Source organism: Aptenodytes patagonicus, chromosome 1, assembly GCF_965638725.1.
Source record: "Aptenodytes patagonicus chromosome 1, bAptPat1.pri.cur, whole genome shotgun sequence".
Lineage (NCBI taxonomy): Eukaryota > Metazoa > Chordata > Aves > Sphenisciformes > Spheniscidae > Aptenodytes > Aptenodytes patagonicus.
In genome coordinates this window covers 95,107,778-95,134,068 of record NC_134949.1, presented here as the reverse complement: position 1 = coordinate 95,134,068, position 26,291 = coordinate 95,107,778, and the positions used below count along the sequence as shown (strand labels likewise).

The window sequence follows — 26,291 nt, the reverse complement described above, 5'->3', positions numbered from 1 at the left end:
TTATTCAATAGCTTAGAAATTTACTTCTCTTTTCCTGTTGGTGAATGTGGTTTCTTTAACTGATCCAAGAATTATTGTGAATAAACCCAATGGTTGCTTTTGTCTGTTTTGAAGAAGAGGGGCTTGTTTAGGGCTTTAGTAATGCTAATTAACACATAAAGCTCTAGTACAGAAGAACACGGTAAAATAACAAGATGAACTTGCCTCCACAAATCATTAGGATTGGGAATATTCCACGGATACTGTCTGCTTGGTGTTAGTAACCATGATGACAAGGTTACGATCCCAGGCTGTACAAAGCAGAGACCTGAAGGACCTGATGCTCGTTAAATTCTCTGCTTCTCTAGTCCCCTGCTCCCCAGACAACCTCACATGTGCACACATGTACACACTTCTGGTCTTTGGCAACAAGTTCATTGGTAGTACTTTGACTGGTGATACGCAGTGACCGCCTCTAGGCAAAGTGGGGAGAAACAGCTAATTCAACATTGCTCAGGCTGAAAAGGGACTTCAAGCCTGTAGGCAGCAGATTTTTATACTGGTAACAGGAAGTTCATGGAAGACTAGAGCAATGTGCCTGTCTGATTTGGGAACCAGTTGTACCAAACAGTAAGTCTTTTTATGGGTTTTGCATTAAGCATAAATCCTCCTGTTTATGTGCTGAAGCATATGGTTTGTTATCAGATAGCTCATTAACAGCAACATGTAGAGCATATAGCTGCAGTCATCACCTTGCAAATGTTTTCCACACATTTTCCATAGCTTCCACGTTCAGGGAAAAGTAGCACTAAGTGAACAGTCTTCTTTCAAAAGCCTCATTGACATAATTTATCAATGTAATGGTTCCTTATGAACTCACTGAGTTTCTTCAGGAAACACCAATGTGTTTTCTATGCAGGAGTCTCTGGAAATGTGGCCTTTTAAGACAGTTTTCTAGACCCCAGAGTGTTCAGACACAGAACTCATTAATACCTTTGTCTTGTAAAGTTCAGTGAATGCTACCACAGAATGAAATTAAATTTGAAATACAGTCAGAAGAATTACCCAGCTAGTAATGATAGTTCAGTTAAAATATTTGTTATATAAGTAATAGGTTAAGGATATCCTTTTTCAACTGCAAAAGTTATGCAAATACTGTTAAATATTACAGTTCATAGTAGTCTTGCATAGGAACAATTTCACAGAATCACAGAACAGTTGAGGTTGGAAGACACCTCTGGAGGTCATCTTGTCCGACCCCCGTGTTCAAGCAGGGACACCTAGACTGGTTGCCCAGGACCATGTCCATACGGCTTTTGAATTATCTCCAAGGATGGAGACTCCACAACCTCCCTGGGCAACCTGTGCCAGTGCTCAGTCACCCTCACTTTTCTACTCACTCTCACAATTTCTACTTTATACATCTGAAATTTCCCCTGTACTTGTTCACTGCAGCAGTCTAGCTCATGATTTATGAGGGGTGGATGAATGTTGGAGCACAATGCTGAAATCAGGGACATTTTAGCTGAGAAGCTGACACAGTAGTTTGCTGAATGCATTTTTGGACCATTTACTCTGTAGCTGCCTGTGTATTCCTGGTGTAAACGGGAGATGGTGTAAATGGGGTCAGCTATGCAGCAGCATGGCGTCAGCGCACAGCGTGGGAATGTGAGCCATGCCAGCTGATGGCAAAGCTAAAGCTTTCTGTAGAATACTTGCTTTGTGTGCAAACAGCATATTTCGTGCTACTTTGCTTGCATTACAGCTATTTTTAAGCAATCCACAACATGGAGACTTAGTATTTTGAACCTGCAAAAGGTCTGGCATGTGCTCAGGTCCCCCCTCCTGTGCAGTGTTTGTGAAGCTGTCCCTCGATACATGACAAACTGGAAAGACAAAGAAAAGGCAACAGCATGGAGTCTGTGCTGAGAGTGTAAATAGAAGTTTGAGTTTAGCAGACAAAGTTCACAGTTTGCAGTGAAAGGTCATAAGGATTTCAGGCATTTTTGGTATTTTGTCTCTGCTGTCTGCACAGTATCAAGCAACTAAAAAAACCCTGACAGACAGCTTCCAATTCTGTATACTTGGCATCCCTGCTCAGCCTGAAGGAACACGGGAAGCTCTGTGTTTGGCATTCTGCAATTATTTGAGGACACGCCATCCTAACAAAACTTTAACACTTCCTCAGCCCCAACTTGCCCGGTATTTTTTCATGTGACATTTGATAATCTAAAAGGCTTGCCCAGCTTCAGTTAAGCCAAGTGGCCTGCAGTTTTCTTGCTGAAAATGCAGTATCGAATTTAACATGATAGCGAAGAGTCCTAAAATGTTAACTCTCAACAGGTTATGTTCCTCTTTTCCCAACCAATGTACAGTCACATTAAAATATCAAATGCTTTTATGAGAAATCTCCTACAGTCTGTAGTTGAACCAAAGGAGACTTGGAGGAGTCTGATTTTTTATTATTATTTTTATTATCCTTTTTGCCTGCAGTGAGTTCATTCCCTCCTCTGGATATTATAATAACATCTTCTTTAGGAAAGGTTTAGCTCTGGCCTGTGAAACACTGACAATGACATTTTTATCTCCTGGGCTCAACTACATTTGAACCAAGCGGAGACTCTTTTCCTGGAGGTATATAACCTCAGAAATCTGAAGAAGAGTTTTATTACCTAGGTACCTAAGAAGTGAGTGCAACCACTGCTTTTTGTGAAATCACTACTTCCAATATTCAGGCCTGCACTGCTGAAGCAACAAACGAGAAAAAAAACTTCCGTATTAATCTTGTCTTTGGGTGCGTCTCTCCTGGGCTTGGAATAATCAGAGGTATCTTAGGAGAATGAATGGGATTAAACAGTAAAACCAGGACAGTACGTGAGCCAGGCATTGGCTAAATTTTTTGCAAAGTGTATTCTTTTAATCTTCCAAATGAGCTTTTTATTTGTGTTCCTAGCTTTGCAACCCCTGGTGTATCTCAGCGTGATCATACATTAGGAGTTTGTTGTGCACACTACAAGTGCCAAACACTTAAGCCCATGTTGTGCCTATAGGTGCTGAGAGGTTGCTGGTGGGGTTTTCCCTGTAACTCCCACTGGCATACCTGACAAAATCATGAGGGATCTATTTCCAATCTTAGATGCTTGGATACTTTGCAGACCTTGTCCTTCAAGGTCAGGCAGAATACCTGTTCCAGCTGCTGTGCAACATATTCCTTCACACCCTTCTTGAGACAGATATTTTTGTGTCTTGAAATACAAAACATATTTTGTTGTTGGGTCCCTTCATTAAATTTTCTTTACTGTACCTGAAACCTGATGTCCATTCTACTTGGCTTAAAAGTATCGTAGTTACTTGCACAAGTATTCAGTGGTTGTGAAGATAGAAGGTCTCTCCAGACAATCCTCCTTTGACTTCCTTCTCCTTCTAATTTCCTCTCCCCCCTCACTTTTTACCTAGATATGGATGATTTTGCTCTGAGGTTTAGTAGTGCTGAATGGAGCAGAATAGATGCCTGAACGTACATGTTACCTCCTCCTACCACGGCCAGGTGTGGAATACAAACACCATTTCACATGCAATTAAGCTTAGCCGGGAATGAATATGATCCCTAAATGGGAGGTATAATTGCATAGGAACTGCAGACACACTCAAAATTCATTCCCTTTCTTCCCTAAATATAGAAAGATTAAGATCAAAGGGCTGGCACTCACCATTTTCTACCCACCACCAGAAATATCTGCAGGTTTTGATGTGCTCAGAGCAAAGCACATTCCAACATGATACACTTCTAGGATAGCTAGAAAACAAAGTCCCTTGCCTTTTGACAAACAAGAGATAGTGTTTAAAAAACTAAACACAGACTAAAAGACAGGAAGCCAGAAAGGACTAAAAGGAAAGATATTTCTTAATGCTCAGCCTATTTTATATTTGGCCTGGCCAGTACCAGGAATACGCTGTTTGTAATGAGCTGTGTGTAGGTGATCGAAGTAACTGGGAGAAAAGGGGACCCCCCTCATTCAAAGACACAGGTGAACACCGTGTCTTAAGATAAGATTTTACCTTTACTAGAAAGAAATATCTTTATAATTTATCATTACATGATTGTCCTGACTGGCAGTGTAAGACAGCTGTGCCCCAGCCAACACAAGCAGTAGCACCTATATAAAGGACAATTATGTGAATGTGTTTTTGTTATTTTGCTTTTTTAAAAAAATTTTAAGTGGCGTGTTCGGCCTGTGTCTTGAGTGGATGGCTCACGCCACCTACGGGGCAGCTTCAGTAGCGAGACATGTCCACACTCAAGGACTTCCCGTGAAAACCCAATACAGTTTCCATACTCATCAAAAATTGCTCCAACAGACATTTGAATTGGCTGTAGTACCTGTCAGTATTTAAATATATATACATCGATAAGAAATATTTGATCTTCAGATTCACTGCTACACCATTTGACATGCAGTGTGCTTGACTTTATAAATGTATTTGCTAACAATCCATTTTTTATAATGGCTAAAATAAGGATATATAAACATCTAATTATCTTTTGATTATTGCACAAATTAGTTACGGTGACTGTATCTGGAATTAGAAAAAATATACAAGATGGGTTTTTAATGTCAAGCCCATTTTGTCTACTGAAGACTGCAGTAGGGAATCTAATAAAACTTCAAACAAAGCTGACAAAGCTAATATCGCTCATAAGAGCTGACTATCCCTGAACTGCCCGATGCAGTGTTTGCATTAAGCCTAGATGAATACCAGTGTGTGGCTTTGGTGCTAAAGAGAAAAATGTCTTAGATTATAGCTGTAGAAATAGTACCTTTTCCTTAGGAATAACAATATTTCCTTTATACAACCATACAAGTGCCAGCCTTTCCACTGCTTTCAGAGGCTCATTTCGATCACCCATTTCAGCTCTTTTTTCACTCATTAGCACTACCTAGTCGTTAAGTCATAACAGGTGAGCTCCAAAAGCAGGGCACAGCCTGAGCAGCTGAGCTTGAAGGTGGGGGCCACTGATGGTGGTAGGAGTCCTTCCCCCAGCCCCCTACCAGCAAAGGGCTAATCCACAGGGGTTGGGGCAGCCCCTGGGACAGCAGGCCCCAGGCTGGCTTGGTCTGCCACCCTGGGAGAGGGTGGAGGTGGAGGAACCAGCAACTGAATGGATGAAGACACAAGGACTGCAGCATCCCTTCTCCACCCAGCTGGAGCACTGGAAACAGCCTGTGGCAGGAGGCCAGTGCACGCAAAAGATATGGCCTCCCCGTGCATTTTACCCAAATCATGCCCTGTTTTTTTTTCTTTCTTCCTTCAGCAAACTGGGCTGCTTACAGCATGACAAGGGCTTATGTGAGTAAAACTGAAGTTAAAACAAACAATTACTCCAGGCCTTATTACGTTCTTTTCTCTTTTTAATGGGCTAATCTGCACCAGGCTAGTGTGATTTTCGGTCAGTGCTTCTTTATCCTTTTCACCTCCTTCTCCCCAAGACTTTTACAGTCTCGCTGAATGCCATATTGGAAAGGTGGCAGTAAGGAAGGCTCCTCCGCTGTTTCTCAGGAGATGGACTAGCTACAAACAAGAAGCAGTTGTTGTTTCTGCTCAGCCATGTTATCCCTATTTTACACAAGGACAATGCCATCGATACAAAGGAAGATTCTTCTAAATTACACTACTTGGAGATGAGTATCAGGGCCTAAAACGTTATTCCTCTCTCACAGTGTGCAGGGTTGTTGTAAAGTTTCCTTCCAGTAAGACCCATTTCTTCTTATAGTTTTTAGTTTGGTTTTGTTTTAAGTGAAGCACACGTTTTTTCTAGGACTGAAGCATTTCTGGAAAAGACCCTGAAAAAGGTTGCTGTGGTGGCTTTCAAACTGGAGTGAAATAGGTACCTCACAGAAGCAAGCTAATTTCAGGCTCCAAAACATACAAAATAGTGATCTAATCCAGGATAAATGATAATGTCAAGACAGAGAGATGTGTCCCTTTGATTGTAAAGTACTATTCCATCTCTTAATGGCATCATAGACTGCGAAGGCAAAAGTTCTTGAAAGCTGTTGTAATTAAAGGCATAGGGAGGATGCTTTTGGCGGGGTTAAAATAGAGTTAATGAATTGCATTTACTCAGACCAAGCAATGAATTCAGAAGAAGTGATCGCACGTAGAATTTAAGTAATACAGCGAGGATTTAAGAAAAACTGGGGATAGCACCTACGGTTTCATATTAACTGCAACTGCAGTTCTAATTTGCATGGATGAAGTAGAATAACTAATGTGAACAATTGCTTTAGACACTATGATATATACAAAAGCAAGGCCGGAAAAAAAGAGCGGACAAAATATGGCACCTAGGATGGAAAAAAAAAAGGCAGCTCCAGTCCTGGGGTCCCCAGAGACAAATCATCTGATTTTGCTTAAGTAAACAATGGAGTGGGGGATGTCCTGTTTTAATTTCTTTTTTGGCCTCCACTATATTGTTTCTCTTGAGTGCTTATCTTCTTGACAAATGTATTTTCAGGAAACTATTCCTTCGGGTCTCATAGCCCTGAAGAGAACCTGAATAAATGTGTCTGATGTGTCTGCTCATCAAGACTGACTTGTGGTCTCTGTGTGGCTTTATTTAAAGCTGGAGGTTCACAGAGACCTGTAAACAGTCAACTGCAGGGACTGGAGACTGTGAGGAACAATGTAGTATGTAAAAGAGCTTACTGCCACCAAAAGTTTCTTCTCTCCGTAAATCAGTGTGTTACACATTCATGAGCATGAGAGAGATAAGAGAAGACTGATGACTTAGTATAGTCCTCGTTAAAATGCTCAACATACTTCTTACGGCATCACTCAGAGCTGAGTAAGGAGTTTCAGACCCATTTTGCAAATGAGGAACTGAAGGAGATTGGCAAAGCGTGGCAATACAGTCAGGCTGCACCATCTTGATGCTCACCACATGCTGGCTTGCCAAGTTATTTCTACTCCTGCACTGTAGACCCCGTCTGGAGTCCTGAACTCCAGATGTGTCCTAAATGAGATGTGTGAGCTGAGGGAACTACAAGAAACTCCACTGCCTGTTGGTTTGCTTCTCTTCATTGCTCCTTTCCTTCTCCAGTACAAACTGTAATGCTCAAGGTGAAAGAAACTTGTGAGCAGGGGTTAGAACATGCCAAAAAGTAGGAGCTGGGGAGTGATAGCAAGCAAAACGTACACGTGTGGAGAGGGAGTAGGGGGTGGTGGATCAGGCCTGCCTTTTCCACAGGAACGGAAAAAAAATGGTGCTGTAAGTAACTTGCCCAAGGTCATAGAGGTAGTTTTGAACAACCTTACGCAGATGCTTAAAAATCTCTAGTTCTTTTAAAACTTGAGCCTGCTGCTTGAGTGATGGTGTCCAGACATACCAGATCAGGACTCACAACCAGAATTCTGCCACCCCCTACCGTAATCCCACGATGTGAGTAAGCAGGCGGGACTCAAGTCCAACATAGGAGTTTTTCTCAGGGCCAGGGGCCAATCCATTATTTAACTCAGCAATACCAGACATTTTATAATCTGCCTTTGGTCTTTCAGAGATACTAGCATGTCTAAGTCTATCCTTAGGAATTCATTGGGAAAAAGTATAAGCCAGATATTTCCTTAGTTCTCTAGGGGCAGCGTGTCCTCGTAAGAGGCAGGAACAGTATTTCACAATTATCATTTTCTAACCCCCTCCCCTCCAGCACTGTAGGAAAAAAAAGAATATCTTATGAGAACAGTAAATATTCAGCATGTGCCTGTTTCACCATTCTGATTCAGAGCATCAGCCCCACGTTCAGAGATAGCAACTGTGGGAGTCTGTGTTATATCTGCAGTAAAAAATATTGGCTTTTCTGGATCTGGACACTGCCACCTCAGCTCATTTCTAACGCGCGTGCTTTGGCAGCACACAGCTGAGCAAGGCCATAGATCTGCATTTTAAAATGTGGTAACCTTCAAATTGTGTTTTTCTTGAGAATCATCTGTATTATAATTACAAGGAAAAAAGATGGGACCACTGCATTTCTTTACAAAACAATTCAATTTAGGATTTTTACTTTTAGTCAGTGAGGCATCATCACCAAGAGTGAACAAGACTGAACAATGAGTAAGTTTAAAGTGTCTTTGTAATGATTTTAACACATTTGGAAGCCCTGGGTCCTCCCATGCTTTTTTTGTACCAGTTTTCTGTGGTTGGACAAAGATCAAACATAATAGTGTGTGTAGCCAGCACACAGTATACGTGATCACTTTGGTTAAGTTATAAAAAAGGCTAACATCTAACTTGTCCATGTCATGTTATTTGGCAAAACCAATGATATAATTAAATGGGTTCAAATATCAAAAACATATGTATCTGCTTACATTTATACTTTTTTTTCCATTTACAAAATAATGCTTTTGTTAGAGAATAAAATTCAATGAGCTTCATATGTACTGGTGGAGTTCTGCAACTCAATTATTTCTTCATCACAATGGCAAGAGAAACTCCAGCACACAAATAATCTAGAAGATTTATAGACCTGATTGCAGTGCTTACACTTGGCCTACAGAATTCCCTGGCAGGCCAAAGAGAAGTAGTCTTTTCCGCAGGTATGAAGCGGGTTGGCTGATAGCACCAGCTAAGCCATGGTCAAGGGTATGAGCAGAACATTTACAGCTCTACTTCTAGCTAAACTAAGAAATCTTTGAAGTATGATATGTTGATTTCATGAGTGTTTAAAGCAAACTTCTGGAGGAAATGGGATCCACATGCATGTTTTCTTGGGAGTTCCTTGTAAAACAATAGTCAAGTCTGAACATAAGTATGTATTTTTAATTTAATAGATAGGTTTACTTTACAGGTTCTTCCCTCGTTCTCCTGCTGCCTGTAGGACTGTACATCAACAGAGACACCCAAAGTCTGCTTTCATTTAATTAAATGGGATCTTTGTCGCCAGTTTAAAAAAAAAAAGATATCAGATATATGAAATAATGTCTGTTCTCATTACATCTCCAGCCCAATTTCCAGGAAGAATTTGGGATAGTTTTGAATAGATGAAAAGAATGATAAGAAAAACATTTCCTTTGAAAAAAATTAAAGGAAAGCAACACTCCCACTTATCTTCCAACTCTTCCATCTTTGGAAATTTTCCTTTTAGCTCAGAGGGGCTAGGCAAGTAAAGCTGTTCATCTGTGACATCCCATTAAATGTCATCATTAGCAAGATAAAATGGACTCAATAACAATCACTGCTGTCCACTTCAAACCAGATACATTTAACCACTGTGATCATTTCTACAGCAGCAGAATACCAATCTCAATAAACTGAGCACATGGAAAAGTTAGGACTCAGTGATATTGGTTATTCTGTTTATAAATAGCAATTGCCTCCACTGCAGTCAAAATGCTACTATAACTGAGGGCAGAATCTGGGCCAGTGGTGGATACCTGTTTACTTAGCTACACAATATAGTAGGCCAGGGTTTGAGTAATTTTAAGCTAATACAAACCAGAGCAATTCTAACTTTACTGCCTGAAAATGGGAATTTCATAGATCTAAATTGACATTTGTTCCTTGTCAAAATATTTTGCACTGGCACTTACTGTTGGAAAGACCAGTTTTTCCTACTGCCAAGAATTGAATAAAACTTAGCCAAATTCTTCAGTGCTTAATTGAGCAAAATTCTCATTATAGTTTTGCTTGATTAAGAAAAACAGGCCATAGTCTACGGCGTGGATAACTGTCTGGGTATATATAGGTTGAGATCCATTTAAAAATATTTAACAACTAGCAAACTTTATACAGGTTATAGTTCCCATTAAAAATTAATGGGGTTATCTAGATATGTCAAATTGCCTGTCTGCACAAGTGACCAGTTCCCCGACTGTTGAATTTCACAAGCTTCTAATGTTGGTAATTGTCACATGGAAGTAATTAATTGAGTCACTTGAGAAAAATCTGTTCCAGATCATGTAGGGTTTTTCTTTACAATTGTGGAGGCCTGAATTACTGAACTCTAGGAAGTATTCTTTTTTTTTTTTACCTTAAAAACCAGATGTTTACCAGTGTACTTGATGCACAGGAACTGATGGGACACAACTTCCTCAAAGTTACAGTCACTACTGCGTATAGTTTTCTGACATGTCTGTTCAGATTTCTGCATTTTATCTGTGTCACAGATCCTCCCAAGGAGAATTACTAGACCTTCATAGTCAGGAGGATTCATAAAATATTAAACTTCAGCAGTCATTTTTAGCCTGAGGCAGCCAAGGGAAAACTAGCCAGGAAAATTCTTCAACAATATTGTGTTAATAATTTTGCATTTCCAAATGAAAAATAAGTAGGTTTGTCTTCTCTTCCATAACAGTTATCACTACATTATGAATGCCACACCAGTGTTGTATGGTCGCAATATACTGACGACTGCAAGTGGAGGAAAACACAAATCTCTCCCCTTCCTCTGGATGATTTATGATGGCTTAGTCCTTCAAAGACAAGTTCATGTCAGGTGTCACATTTAATCAAGATGAGGACTTCATTCCAAACCAAAGACATAACGGCATGTAATTATTACTACAATATCAAAAAAAGTAAATAATTTTCAACTGACCACTGTTAAGAGACTCCGCGTCATTTGGGGAATAAATATAAGTACAAGAAAGGATAAAACAAGGTATAGCTATTAGTCATAAAGAGAAGAGAGATAAAATAAGAAGGAATTCAGGAAGAGGAGAGGCATGGGTAGAATTTAACAGCAGTTCTCAAAGGTGATTTATGAGATTTGTACACACATTAGATAATCCAGTCTAGAGCTTAAATAGGCAAAAGAAACAAAACTGCCAAAAAATGAAAAATACTGAGGGGTTTGGGTTTTTTTTCATTTCTTAGTGATTTTGATTACCGGTGCTGCCTTTTAGGTTGAAAAGAAGAAAAGAGGAGGGTGATAATTTTTTTCTTGACCTAACACAAAATTAACTTAGAATTAATGTAGGTGCCCCATCTCACAGTCAAACAAAACAAACAAACAAAAGAAAATCATTGCAAGCATTGTTGATAGCCATTCTGCTGTTTGGAGAAACAAGACTCCTGTTCCCTTGCTAGAGAAGAATCTGCCTAGTGGATCGATCTTTTTATTTGGTTAAGCCATGGCCTGTAGGTAGCCATGAACCTTTGGTTCTGATGTTCAGCAGTAAGAATCTGGTGGACAAAGTTTGTGGGGAAGAGTAAGATTTCATTTAAGTGCATTGATTTTTCTAACGCCAGATTTTGTGAAGTTAGTCATTGTTGTCTTAACTGCATCATCCTGGGAATAGCTAGCACATGCCTTAACTACTCCTTTGCATAGATACAAGGAGAATTTTTAAAAATACATATCTGCTTCAAAAAAATTCAGATTTTGAAACAAAAAGGATGACTGGGCAGGGAAAACAGAGGCCTTAGTTGATCGACAATACAGGATATAGAACCTTTCAGATCCTAATCCAAGATGGGATGTTTGCATCTGGCCCCATAATGGAGTCCACATGCCTGAATTAGGTGCCTGGACTCCGTGCATGTGTGTAAGGGGAGTTAAGTACCTCGGAGGGGGGATTCACAAAAGCCACTGTTTGGGGAACTGCCTAAGCCAGCCAAATAGGAAAAGCTGAAGACTGCAGTTCATCCTAAATCCTAGCTCTCCTGGGTTTAAGTGCCTTCTGGTGAATGAAGTACACAGGCGCAAGTCCCTCCACTCTCAGCTCATAGCCCACAATCCTCTTTTGAAGGCAGGTGCCAAATTTTTCTTTCAAACTCTGAGCAGCCGTCAGCAGCTCAAGCACAGTCTTACTCAGGCTGTAATTCCTTTAGCAAAGGACGCTGAAGTGCGCATTCCCTACCTCCTAGGCATGCCCCAGCCAGCAGGCTACAGGTATCGGCTCCCAGGAGGCAGGTGGGAGCTGGCACAGGTCACAGCAGACCCGAGGAGGCCTGGGGAGGAGGAAAGCCACGAGAGACTTTGAAAGCTTGGGAGGCGTCAGCAGGCAAAGGGAGCCTCAGGTCCACACCCTGCACTAAGGCAGGTTTGTGCACTGGGACCAAGCGGCCCTTGAGGAGGACGTTAGTGGCCTGCCAGCTCAGGCAACAGCTAATAAGTCCCTGATCAGGGACTTGGATTTCGATTATGGACTGAACTGCTTTAATTTCCCCCTCCAATCCTATTTCCTCATGTGCTTCCAGCCCCACCTCTGCCTCCTAGTCCTGCAGGCAGCTGAAGGGAGGCTGGTATCCCCCTTTGATCCAGTTTAGCAGCTGGGTAGCAACAGGTTTGTCAGCCTATCAACGCTGCATAGTCCTTCATCCTGGCTGCACTACTGATGAAATGCAAGTGCCAGGTGCCGCTGCAGACATTTTATAACAGTTAGAGCGCTGACCAGCTTTACAGCCTGTCTATTTGCTAGTCTCACAGTTACCAGTGATCATGGGTCCAAATGGCTGCACTGAACATTTCATATTGTTTCTCTTGGAGTAGAGTTAAGAGACTTAAGTGAGTGAGTGATAGTATTTGCTTTTCAGTACTTGGCTTTGCTTTCCTTTGGCCTTGGTTGGGTTATCCCAAGGTGACAGATATGGTAATTTCAAGTCCTTTAAACCATAGCACATTGGGTTGCATGTAGGAAATGAATTCTGCCTCATGGCATCTTTGGAGTTTAAATGACCGTGTATTTTCATGGATCCAGGATAAGTGTGTGTGAGTGGGCTGGGGGGGTGTCTTTTGTGTGTGTGTGTGTGTTTCAGAAGTATTCTTTTTCTTTACCATGCTTTTGAGAGACACGGCAAACATTTACTACAAGTATCCACTGAATCAAACCTACGGGGAGGATTTCACAACTCATTTTTTTTGGTGGTGTCATGCTACCCTTACTTCTGCACTTTTAGAGTGGGAAAGAGACTGGCATCTGTGTAGGCCTGTACTTGTTACACTTGTTAGCAAGTAACAATGATTTCAATCTTTGCCTCTCTGCCCACTGACCTAGTCACGTGGTTATGTGTTGAAGTAGACTTGAAGAAGCATTCTTACCTGCTGCACAAAAGACAGAAGGTCTTTATGGGCAGATCTGTCTGGCATGACACAGGGATGTATGTCTGCAGTTCAGCCATGGTGGCAGTGTAGAGGAGTACACTAGAGTTTTTGGTGGTGATTGCACCCAAGTGCCTGATTATGAAGAGATGTACATTGGTAGATCCACTGTCAACCATCTAGCAACTTCCAACTTCATGTCCACCCATAGATATGACCCAGAGAACAAAGGGTCTTTTATAAAAATTAAAAGCCCAGTTTTGAAACAATTTTAACCAAATGAGTGTTTAGTTGTGGTTATTGTCATCTTAGTCTTTACCAAGAAAAGTAGCACACAAAAAAAAATTTACCCATTTAGGAAATATGATCGTGAGATAATATCTGCTTGATTTTTGTGAATGGAACAGTGTCAGGTCATGACTAAGATCAGCACGTCCTAACAAATATGACGATGTCTGCAATATTTTATAATAAAATAGGGAAATAACTGTTGGTAAATAATTTTAAAACATCCTCCTGATTTCTGTATGGGTGGAGTAGTCTAGTATGTTTAACCTTCTAAGGCAAGATATTTCTTCCACTGTTTGAGCAAAGGTAGGAAAAGTATGCAAAGGGCAGGAATCTTTTTAATGGCAAATAACCTTCCAATAAAAATTGTCTGAGAGACAGGAGGTTTTTTCAAGAAAAATATTTTACAGACATTTGTTATTGTTTTCATATCTCCCTTGGACTAGGGCTTTGGGGTTCTGAGGAGCTGCAAAGTTAGAACGCAGCAAATAAAAATAAGGGAGAGAGAAGCTGCTCTTTCTCTCGACAGGCTCATCAAAGCACAGTGAACGGAAATATTGTAAGTGGTAACAATTCATCTCCGAAATAGAGCCTCCAAAGCCTTTTGCTTTTATTAAAAAAAAAGTCATGAAGCAGCATAAGGGCAAGAGCCAAGAAAACACATTTTGTATGCCATCAAAGTGAGAAAAGGAACAGAAATGCTATGCTGTGCCAGTTTCAGAAAGAGGCAATCAAAAAAATTTTATGGCAAGAAGGTAACACGTAAGGCCACAGGATTGCAAGAGGAGTCACAGAGAACAAAAAATTGTTTCAAATTAAGATCAGGCCAAGTACTTCAGACTCCCACACAGATTTCTTGCTTTATAGTTCAAGAACTCCCAGGACTGTTAAAGTAAACACTGTCCAGGTTGCAAAGGCTAGAGTATGGTCACTATGAAGGGGCACATGAAATAAAGTTTCTCTAGAATCAAAAGACTTCAACCGAAGAACCAGTGCACCCAGAATTAGACTCTTTTTCTTAATGAGATTTCATGATCTTGATGCCTTGTTAGTGGCTAATGGCTCCCATCTAGATCACTGTAAAGCACTTAAATTTAATCAGTACGTGTGCAGTGCTAAAAAGAGGAGGGAAGAGGAGGGGAAATCTAGTTCTAAACCTCAGAGAAGTCCCTGCTTCATCACTGATAATAAAGAGGCTAAAAATTACCCCTTTCCAAAGAGCCAGCCCTCCTGTCTGCCTCAGGCACCCAAGAGGTGCCAGGAGCCCTTGCCTCCCAAAATGCCCCACTGCAGAGCACCGGCCGGACCTTGGTGGTGACGGAGACAGACACCTGCCTTTCCCAAAGCTGCTGCTGGGCTCTATCCACCCAGGACACAGTGCAGCCTTTTTACCCCCAAAATGAAGATACGGTGACAGTGGCCGTGAAGCGGCAGGACGTCTCACCATGGCAGGGTGCCTGCGGGTGGCCCACAGGCCATGCAAGGCAAGTCAGACCTCAAGCAGCACCAGTGACTGAAACGGCACTTGCTACAGCCTCAGGATCAAGAGAAGCACAAGAGCGGTTTCTGGCTACTTTTACCTCGTCTCCTCGGGTTTGGCACCAAGCATAGCTTAGCTAGTCTGAAAAGTCAAGCCTACACGAATACTACATCTGCAGACACCTGTACTACTTTACATAATGTTTAATCTAATTAAAAGACAGCTTATCTTCCCTGTGACATCTGTAACAATCAGTCATTACCATTACCAAGAGCACTTTTATAATCAGGGTTTTCCTTTCTGTTGCCACTTCTTGGGAAGCGTTTAAGAAAAATACGTACTCTAGCACCTATTTGTGTTTTGCAGATGTTAATGAATGGGCTTTTTGCATACACATCTAAGCTTTCATAAAGGTATTGAGATCTACTAATTCACACAATGCTCCCCCTCCAAGCAGTCTTCCCAGACACATGAAAGAAAACCCTAAACCAGTCTGTATTAGAATAAAATATGCATAGCCTGAGTTGATCTTTTGTGGCTCTTTAGGACTCAACGCACCTTCACAAAGAATATATTTTATTTTTTCTGCTTTTAGTACAGTACTTTGATTAATCAGATGAGGAACTAAGAGTTCTCTGAGCAGTAAAACTGGTAGATATCCCTCAGAATAAGACTCTCCGCCACTTGTGAGTATTTAGGTGAAGATTCGGGATACATTTGATTTTATTAATTGCCACAGAAAGAGTCAGTCTTCTTCCCTCACTTTTGTCTACTCCCATACATCTGATAAGATGGAGCATTTCACTGATTAATAAGTTTAACACTAAACCATGCAGATTATTCACTTGTCATGTAGAGCCAATTGCTAGCGTGTGGCTTGTTCACAAAGCTGTAGCTGGCTGAACCAAGAAGTAGCAAAATAGTAACTTTTTACACTTTTACCAGTGAGTATAATTCATAGCAGCACTGCTAGAGTCACTGCTTTGGATTAAAACAGTAAAATGCTGTGACACACTTTGCAAACCATTGTACCATAATAACATGCAAACAATTGTACCATGAAAATTTGGGAGGCTTCTACTGCACGTAGCCAGCACAACCTATCTCAGGGCAGAGTAAGGCCAAGAGTGATGAGTGACAGCTAAGAAGGGAGGTTTCCAGAGAAAGCCTGTAGATCCCTGTCCACACTTGTTTTGCAACCAGTAATCACCATAGTTCGTTATCAACACCTCGAGGTTCAGCCTACTGGATCAAGCACTTCAGTCTGAAGCGCATCTCTGGTTGTTTGCCTTTGCATTTATTTTGGGGTAGAGGACTGGCAGTAGATGTGTTTTCGCCAAAACAATCCCCAAACTAACAACGCCCCCAGGAGACGGTTGGTTGACTATAAAAGCACTTCCACGGAAACCAGCCTCGTTGCCAGTGGGCTGAGCACAGCAAACCTGTTACATCTGATAAAGCAAATTCCTTGGACGGTGTCAATGCCTGTGCCCCACAGGGAGCTCCTTCTGCAGTGCCCGGTAGCACCACCGCTTCAGGGAAGGAGCCCTCAGTTCAGTTCCCATGTTGAACAAAGAGTCTGTGGTCAGATGCATCTGCTGCCAGTCCTGGGCTCCACGCCAGGAGGGCGATTACATGCTGATAAGCGAGGAGGCAGCTCTACGCTTTGATCAACTTTGGTGTGTTCCACGTTATCGGGTCCGGGTTTACGTGCTTCGCGCAGCCAGTCATTGAACGGGGAGCTAGTGGCCATCACTTACATGTCTCCATCAAAGCCGCCTGCCACCAAGACCGTAGGCAAACTGCCCAGAAGGGAGCATTAGGCAGAGGATTCAAGCACATGCCCTATGGCAGAGAACAGGAAAATGTATTCAAAGGCAGGTATTTGCTGAATCCTACCTATAATTAATTCTAATCCCAGAATTAAAGTTGCATGCTTTTCTGCAAACATTCCCCCATGTTGGTCCTTCCTCCCCACCCCGAGGTCAGACACCGATTCGTGCAAACAAGTACACGCCACCACACAAGAGAGCTGCATCCCCGGGGACTGTGGTCACCCGGCCAGCAATGCCCAGCTTGCTGATCCTTGTCACGGCTCCCTGCTGTCTGACTGCAAGTAGCTTTCAGGCATTTTCCAGCAAACAGCTTCTGGGGCAGATCCTCAAAGACATGCAAGAGACTAACTCCCCTGGAAATCAATTACTAGCGCCAGGCATCTGAATACCATCGTAAATCGTGAGCTTCTTGTTTGTGTTGAGTTGGCGGAGCCCTGTGCCTGGGAATTAGGGGTTGTGGAGATGCCAATCTAATTGTGCCCAGATTTGCAGAGAGAGATGGAGAAGCCTACCCGGGCCCACGTAGGTAGGCTTGCAGCAGACTGGGCACGAGGAGAAGACTAAAGGCAACATAATTACGTCTGCATGGCCTAGTTTCTCCTTCTCGTCGTGGCTGCTTCCAGTCCCAGGATGTGTGTTTTCACATATATGCACACGTGAATACCTGCACACATACAACTATTTTCATATATATGTAGATACAGACACACATGCAAATATACGCTGTTTGGAAGTAAGAAACAGGGGAGGTCCAAGGGTGCCATTTTCATACAGAGAGCTGGGTGACCATCCAGACTGAGCCCACGCAGGAATATATTTGCAAAAAGATTGGAGCAGAGGCAGTTGCTTTGTTTTTGGAAATGGATTTACAAATGGATAAACAGAGATCTCCCCAGGCATTGCAAGAAAAGATCATATAATTACCACTGAAGCCAAAGATAGCTTATTGGTGATTATCAGTTTGAACAGAATGAAGCCATTTATGTAGATGTTTTCGCACTTCTCTAAGAAAGCAACTGTAGGCACCATTTTGAATTTAAGAAAAAAATAGAAGTAGGCATCCGCCACATGTTGAATATTCCCCATTAGGAGCAGGTTTATGCATGTGTGCATTTTAAAATGTTTATTATGACAATCCTTGTTATGACTGTCTTAGATTTAGTAAATACCACATGATAATCAGACACAGTTGTTAGACCTTGAGCAAAATATGATTTAATTTATTTTTAACATACTGAACAATAGCTGTTTCTTGGTAATCTAAAGTGAACACAGACACTCAACACTACTCTGTTTCCTTGGAGGGGACAGTGAAAAGGAGGGAGGGCAAAAACAAAAATAATAAACCTGATCTCTGTGGGAGTGTTTCATAAGAGGCGAGAAGGCAGGATTACATTTACCATGAATCCTACTTTCCTCCCTACTGAATGCACAGGCCCTTATAGACCCTTTAGCAAGGTAAACTCTTCGCCTACTCAAGAAACAGGTATCGCCTTCAATGAAGCTGTAGGCACCGTTCAAAATACATGATGTGGGACCCCAAACCTGCTTGGGCTGAAGTCAGGCATGGAGCAACCGTCTCCTGCCAATGGCATGGCTGAGCCCTCTCACACAGGGGCTGCGCTCTCCCTTACCGTCCTCCTGCTCTTTACTGCTGAAAATAAGATTAAATCAGCATAGCTAGTCTTAATTTGTGTTATGAAACTGGTTAGCTTTCAGGGGAAATTTGTGCCAAGTTGCATTTGGTTGCCTTCACTCCCTGTTTTTATGTGGAGTATGACTGAACTTTCAAAAAGAAACCCCCCAAACTGAGTTTAATAAGCTTGATTGCAAATTCGAAAACATCTGTCCAAATGACATAAAACCTTGTTTGGCACAGAAGGCAGAAGAGTGCTTTATATTCAAGTGGCAATGTGTGTATTAAATGGCAGCCTAAGCTCTGAGCAAATACAAAATTGTTTGGCAAGCAGAAGGTTGTTGGTTTTTCCTGCCCCTGAAAATACGAGTTCCCACTAAAATTCAGTCTCCGTGCAGTACAGGGTATCCTCAGATCCCTTCAGAAAGTACTCACTGACTGACAAGTTAGTCTCAAAGGAGTTTAACGATCCAGAGATTAATTTTAGCCGAGACTAAGTTTTCAAATAGTGTCTCTGAAAACTGTGGACAACAACATGCTGGGAAGATTACTGTTCAAGTCACCTACACATCGCGGCACTGCTGCTGCAAACGACAACCAACATTTGCTTGACTTTTCACTTCTAAAGACATCCCCCACTTGAAGTCACCCCAGCTATTCACTGGTGGTGAGCGACTACAGGAACTAAGGCCTTGATAGCTGCTCTTCTCATTTTGTGCTAAAATTTCTTAGAAGAAAGGTAGCTGCCTAACAGAATTAGTTTACAAATGCCAAAAAAAATTATATGCCCAGTGATTAATGCTTTTCAGGTGGTGGGGACCTTAACAAAAAAATGTATGGGGTGGGGGTGTGCACAGGCTTGCATGTATAACCCAGCGGTTTAAGGGAACCATATTGTACAAGGTGTACAGGAACAGGATAGGTTATTTGGTACCAAAGTAACGCTAAAAATGAAAACAGGAAAAAAGTGGTTATCGCCTTGTGAAGACTCTGTAGCTTTCTCTTACAGCCCTTCTTTGACTCCGCATGAGCTGCCACGTACCTCTGCCTGAGAGCTGGGGGACAGCCAGGGAACTCCCCACGGAGGGCTACTGTGTGTCTAACCCACCAGCTCTCTGCAACACAGTGGTGTTACTCCTTACGCATGGTAACACGTTATTTGCCATCTCCATTGCATTATGCTGTCCCTGCATGTCTCTATATGACGAAGAGAGACTTTAGTGAGGTTTATAATGTTCCCATGGGACTGGACCCCCCCATCCCCAAGAGCAGAACCACCCCTGGATACACCATTGTAGATGCTCGGTAATACGATCAGTTATCAAGGTTACTCCAAAAGTAGTTACACCAAAAAGGTGTTCCTAACCACTTCTGATGTCGTGTCAAAAACATCCTAGAGAATTTAGCTTTTTAGCACCAAATATTTTTTAGTAGCCCTCTTCTGGGCGCAAAATCTCCAGAGTCACTGGGATTTTTATTTTGCGAGCTTTGCAGCAGTCGTTTTCCATGTGGAAACCTGAGCACTAGCAAGTCTGTCCACTCAGTGCAGTGGGGAACAGGTCCCTGCAGCTTTAGGCAGCCCCCGTGGAAAGGACCCCAGGGCAGAAGAGTTCAGGTCACTGAGATCTACTCACGCCTTACGCCTCTTTGGGAAATACAGCAGTTCAAAAGCAACATGTGGTAAATTAAGCCCATAGGGCTAGTCTCTGAGTGAGTATCTTAGAGGTTCTGAGACATGGGTAAACTTCAGTTAACCCCAAAATTGGTTGCAGAGTGATCGCTTCCCTGTAAGAACCAATAAATCAAGGTCTGGCTTCCACCTTGCAAGACCACCTATGATTTCATGTCCCATGTGGACGGGCATCACTCTTTCCATACATTCTTTACACAATTAGGCTAAACCAGCCATTATTTCTTCACACCAATTTAAGAATTATGACCGCTGGTACATTTTGTTTTGTCTTCAGTTTCTACTGACAAATGCAAACGGCCAGAGGAAGGTCCTTTCTAGTTTTCTCAGGAGAACAGCTCTACCAAAGAGATTATTGAGAAATGTTCTCACTTGAGCTTTGCCTGTAAAGATGTGTTTTTTCAGGGACTCTCTCTCACCCACAGAGCCAACCACGCATGTTCACACACAAGCAGCTGAATGGTGTGGTTTAGGATAATGTTCCTTCACCCTCGAGTGGCTTGCCCCACCCTAAGTAAAGCAAAACGTTTGCTGTGTCTTAATCTGAACGACTGGTGCAAAATGACGCATCACACACTATGAAGGCACTGTTGCTTCTCCTCTGTCTTCCTTCAGACATTCAAACAGTTAAGGTAAAACTTTGCTTTCTCCAAGCCTTTGGCTTCTCTAAAGGTGCACGCATGCACTGATTTACCTGCCATAAATACGTAGACACATTCCCATTGCCTTCTGACAGAAACCCAGGAAAATCCCATTCCAGTCAGCTTATTGCTCCGCTGACGGACGCCTTTGAAAGCACATCGGATTGCATTACATGAATGTGTCTGGAGATGATCCCTAAATTGCTGGGATTTGGGTGAAGGGTGTGGGAAGTCTTACACTTTGGCTGCATCTTCAGCACAGATTTTTCTCCTCCTCACTCTGGTATTTTCTTTAACTCCTGTCACCGCTGGGAAAATCTCCTTTTGCTGTTCATAAGCTCTGGAGGACCTGTCCAACATTTAGGATCTATACGCTTCTTTTAAAAACCAAGAGCAAGATTTTCAGTAGCTTTTAGGCATTTAAAGATGCTGGTGGTTTCCTAGCGAGGTCTGAAAAAGATGAGAGCTGTGCACCCAAGCATTCAGAAACAAACTGCAGGGCAGAAAAAAAAGACCTTCCACTTCTCTCTCTCAGTACCTAAATAACTTTTTAGAGAAGCTGAGTAGGATGAGACAGGCAATGAGCTGCAACACTGAAGGACTATCCCAGGCATGCTTCATGCTTCAGGGCAGGCTTGCTTTATCGTGATGGTATCCGATAGCGATAACCCAGCTGGACCCACTGCCAGGAGGCAGCGAGCAGTAGCAGTCGCACACAGGAGACTACCATATTTCTCATGAAGACTAATTTTGTCTGATCCCTCCTTCCTTTGGAAGCAGGGGGAGAGACGAGCCGTACAGCCGGCACCGAACACGGGCTGCTTCCCAGGTACCTGCGGCAGATCCCAAGACCTAGACAGCTCACGTAAGGCCACCGGGGAGGCTCTGACCTCCTCCACAAAGACGTCGGCCAAGTCCTATCCAGCCCGAGGTTGTTCGGTAAATAAACCCCCACCTTCCACCTCAGCTAGTCACAGGCACCAGCCCCAGCCAAGATCAATAGATGAGAAGCAATTTGTCATTTCCAAGCCACACTGTTTTGGTTATGATGAGTCAAAAAACACTAAAGGGAACACAGATGTAGTGAGATCACCTCATTTTCTGGAGCCTTCCTATCTCTAGAAGTCTTGCCTGATCTCCCTCAAAATTTCCACATGCACACACAAAAATATCTCGTGTGCTGCATGGTCATGCCTGTTAAACCGCAGGTGCGTTGCGTGACGCTCGGCAGGGCCGAGGGAGCTCGGCACAAGCAGTGGGAGGTTAAGTTCAGCCTGAGCTGCGGGCAGGCTGGTGTCTCCCCATAGGAAAATTTTTTCAATTATTTCAAATAGCTCCCACTCACACACAAAGCCCATGTTTTGTAATAAAAACAAGGAGAAAAATCACATCAAAAGGAATTTTGCCTATTTCCCTCTCCACTTATTCCACTGAAGTTATCTTTTTAAAAAAAACAAACCCCAAAAAACTGGCCACCAGAACAACAAAGTAGCCAAGAAGCTGATTTAATAACCTCATTCTTCAAAATCCACCCTGCCCTTCATACTTGTAGGTTTCAACAACAGTCCTAAATCATCCAATGTCTTCTAATATTTTTTTTTAAGAGGTTTCACTGCATTTCTCTCTTCATACAGGCAATGCTTTTCATTTGGGAGAGAAGCACAGAATGCTGCAAATTTTCCAGTAGCTGGGATTTTCCCAGCAAACTGAGGCAGGTGTTACCCTATGCAGCTGCAGAGAGGCAAAGCTGCAGCCAGTTACTCGTTATGGTACAGAAAGGAACAGAAAGGCCAACAGAGACCAGAGTGGGGATAACACCCCCCCCACCCCTCAAAAAAAAGGTCACTCGGGGTCCATGTGCCCAGATGAAGCTGCAGCAGGTTAATAAGTTACCCCATCCCAGCTGAGCCCCGGTAACTGATCACGCACGGGCTGTCCTCACAGTCCAGCGCCATTGAGCTTTAAGCAGAAATACCGTGTCCTAAGGCCTTAATCCTTTAGCTCACAGCAAAGCAGCCAGCCGTGGGCTAAAAGCCACATTAAACTCGCTGGAGATGAAGTGTTTGCTGAGATGCTTTGCTGAACAAGGATGAGCGACTGCGCTTGGGCTTTAGCTACGCTTACTAACTCCTGTACATCTTGGCTCCGGTTTTCTTTGCCACATGGCAGCTGGTTACATCCAAGATCTTAAATTCCTGGGAGAGCAAGTGACTGTAGAAACTCAGCTGTGCAACATATGCTCCATCTAGTGTTTATTCACTAATATTTCATTTTCTGAAATGGTTTATTTTGCTGTTAACACATAGTTCCATCTTTACTGTAGTTCATTTGTCTATTTAGGAACATTACTGAAAATATTAACCTTCTGCTGGTTGTTTTAACTACACAATTTTGATTTAGCATCCACTTACACCTTCAGTAATGATGATACACTAATTTCCATTGAGAGATTAGATCTTATAGAGCAAAATGAAGGAGAAATGTTTTAAAAGAGTGGTGAGCATTTCTCCAGGTGCTTTGCTAATGCAAAGTGAACAGAGAACTTTGAGCAGGAGTAAAACATAAAAACTAAATGACACCCAGTGTTACCACCTGATCAATAACCTCCACCACAGCACAGAGCAGTGAGAGAAGCCGTTTTCCAGCCCTCCCAGCACTCGAGCCGAGCCGTACAGTGGCGAGCGGGGAAAACGCAAGTCACGACTGCAGGGCTCAACGCCTGCGGTGCCACTGACCCACTCCCTAAGCTCGGCAAGTCTTGCAGCTGCCCTGCAGCCCGCTCACACCCTCTGCCCACCAGGCACGAGTCCCTCATAGATGCGATGCAAAGTCCCACCCTCCCCAATTACTTTGGGGCCCTTTTTAGAGGCCCGCTGTACACAGCGCAGTGTTAGAGGAGGCAAGCGGAGCTGTTTACTGCCCCCTCCTCTGTAAATACATTTCCTCTCCCCAACCCCACCTCCCTCTCACACTTCCCCCCAGCTGTCCGCAGCAGCAGCCTTACCTGCCCAAAGCCACATCTCCTTACGGCCCCTGGGAGGACACGTCCTGGCCCATGTCATGCTGCCCCTCAAGCGAGGGCCGGGGGGTACTCCCGCATGCTGCAGCATCACCTTGCGCAGGGGAGCCGGGGCTGCAGCCCCGCGAGCAGCTGGATTCAAGTGGGGACCAGCCCCAGCCCCAGCTTTTTTTCCCAGGAAAAGGGAAAAGCTTCGCCGTCCAGAAGATGCCTCCCAAGGCACAAGGAACCAGGTGAAGGGGGCTTGGTGCTGAGCCGCTTTGCCACAGGTGAAGGGGCTTTTTCATCCTCTGCCAAGCCAGGCTGTGGGAGAAGGACAGGAAAATAAGCAGGTGGCACAAAGCCCCCACTGCCTCCTCAGGCCACCCTCGTCACACCTGGGCTTAGCGGGGCCCAGCAGCCGCTGCGAGCGAGTTCCGACGAGCAGTTTGGCAAAGCTCTGCTGGTGTGCCTGCGTGGCGGGGGCTTTTCCAGCAGCTCAGGTTGGGTGCACGGAGTCTTTGCACTGTGGAAAAGCAGGGATTCGGGGACAGCATCAAGCCTGGCAATTGCCACGTGCATTTCAAAAGAGCGGGACATGCCTACCGGGCTTGGTAGCGGGACAAACTGCAAAATACTCGAATTGTAACACACAGAGAGTCTCCTCGTTACCTCAGGCTGCCCCCAAATTTGCACTCATTTAGGGAGTTCCTGCTTGCTGATTCGCTGCTCACCTGTTAGTAACACCGCTGCTGCAGAAAGGAAAGCCAACAGCAGATGGGACAAGAGGTCCCAAGCTTATATTTTGATAAGGAAGAAAGAAAAACCAGCCCTGTTCTGTTGCGTTAGCAGGGCCGGTGAGGCGATGGGATGGGCTGCCTGGGGAGGGGACAGGGTCTGCAGCAGGGGAGGCCTGGAGAAAATAGTTCGGGTTGTGTGATCCTGCCCGAGGGCAGTGATGGCCCGGACAGCCCCTAGATGGCCCTGTTCTTCTGGGTGAAGGCTGAGAGGATCGAAGCCCGGCTCAGGAGGAGAGCTGGCAAGGAGCTGCGATAGGAGTAGAGAGCCCCTGGACACTGCAGCCACGGGGCACAATCCTAGGCACAGATTTAAGCTGCAGAAACTAGGCTTTCATTGCTAAGGAAAGCATAGCAGAAGGGGCGTTGGTAATTTAGCTTCCTTGGGCAGAAAGCGTTTCAGAGATCCCCACATGCCCCTGCCTGCTCTCCCTGTGCCGGAGCTTGCAGCAGAGCTCCCCAAACCTTGTGTCGTGGCACTGACACAAGTGAGAAAGCAGCAAATTGCAGCTTGGGGATGGGAGGGAGCAGGTCCCCCTATGGAGAAACCGCAGAGGGCACCGCCCGGGGTGTGTGGGGCAGTATAAAACTAAATGCATATAAGGATATTTGCTATAATAGTACTATTTGAGCAAGAGCCTCCAATAAACTAGATACAGGCCTGCTGCAGGATGTCCTCCAGGGCAACACACAAACCAGAGCCAGTTGCAGAGGTTTAGGTCCAGTTTGCTGCAGAAAATGAGAGCAGGTTGGCCTCAATGGGAAACGTACGACACGAAAAAACATTTTCTGCCAACTGTGGATTTTGTTGTGTTTTTCGCAGGTGATGGCCGTGCTGCTCTTCCCTGTGCAGCTGCTGGCAGTGGCTGTCACCATTTACCTAGAGCTGGTGAGGTCTGCTCAAGGCGGCGTCTACTATGGGATCAAGCAGCTGCCACACCAGGTGCCCCAGTACCAACCCCTTGGACAACAAGTACCTCACATGCCACTGGGCAAAGAAGGCATCGCGATGCAGCACATGGGCAAGGAGGTGCCCCATATGCAGTATGGGAAAGAGTACCCCCATCTGCCTCAGTACATGAAGGAGGTCCCGCAGATGCCTCTGCTCGGCAAGGACATGGCTCCCAAGAAAGAGAAAGGTAGGTTTGGCGCGTCCCTCGCCACCCCTGCACAGTCCTGCCTGGTGCCCCACAGCACCCTCTGCCCCGGGGTAACTGAGGATGGCGAGCAGGCTGCTGCAGGCTGGGCACGGCACTCAGGTGCTCCGAGGGCTGGCCAGGTTGGTACCTGGCCACGGGTGGACAAAATGGGCTCACATGAGCTGTGGGGCAGGTCAGAGCACCAGAGCAAGGCCACAGTCATCCTCCGGGCTGCAGCACAGCCTCTGAGCAGCCGTACCTGTGACGAGCCTCCAGCACCCAGGGCTGGCCCCAGGTTTGTTTGGGTGCTTGCTCGAGGCTAGGAGAAACCTCGTAATCCCACCCGCCTGCAGAAGAACCTCTGAGGGGGTTTCAAATGGTGGCCCAGGTAGACGGGCCGGGGTCCTGCCTGGAGGTGCTCCCACTCTCACTGCAGCAGCTGGACATGAAATAAGAGCTAAGAGTCCCAAGATTTGAATTTACGGGAATATCACAGTTTTGTCTGGATTTGTCCAGACCCTGTGATTTAGAGGTTTGCAGATAAAAACATACAATTGCTCTTCTGACTCTGCAGTCCTCTTTCTGTAGGTTATTTATGGGAGTAACAGAGGCATTGAAGGTACAGGGCATTACTGCACGAGTCTGCATGTACAAGCACTTTCAGTATTCAGTAAAGGAAGTTTGGACAATATTAGGATATTTAAGAAAACAACAAAAAATGTCCAAAATACAAAGGGCAACCAGGAACACCCAGTGTCATAAAATCCT

The 26,291-nt window shown here is 44.0% G+C and overlaps 1 protein-coding gene across 2 annotated transcripts in view; it reads left to right on the top strand.

The window, feature by feature from the left end:
* Positions 1-26,291, top strand: part of COL8A1 (collagen type VIII alpha 1 chain) — a 93,635-nt gene that overhangs the window by 62,567 nt on the left and 4,777 nt on the right. For both annotated transcript variants that reach the window (XM_076349695.1, XM_076349685.1), the window contains one exon: positions 25,208-25,523. In XM_076349695.1, the coding sequence (XP_076205810.1) occupies positions 25,211-25,523 (313 nt within the window). In that variant the 5' untranslated portion in view covers positions 25,208-25,210. The remainder of the gene's footprint in view (positions 1-25,207; positions 25,524-26,291) is intronic.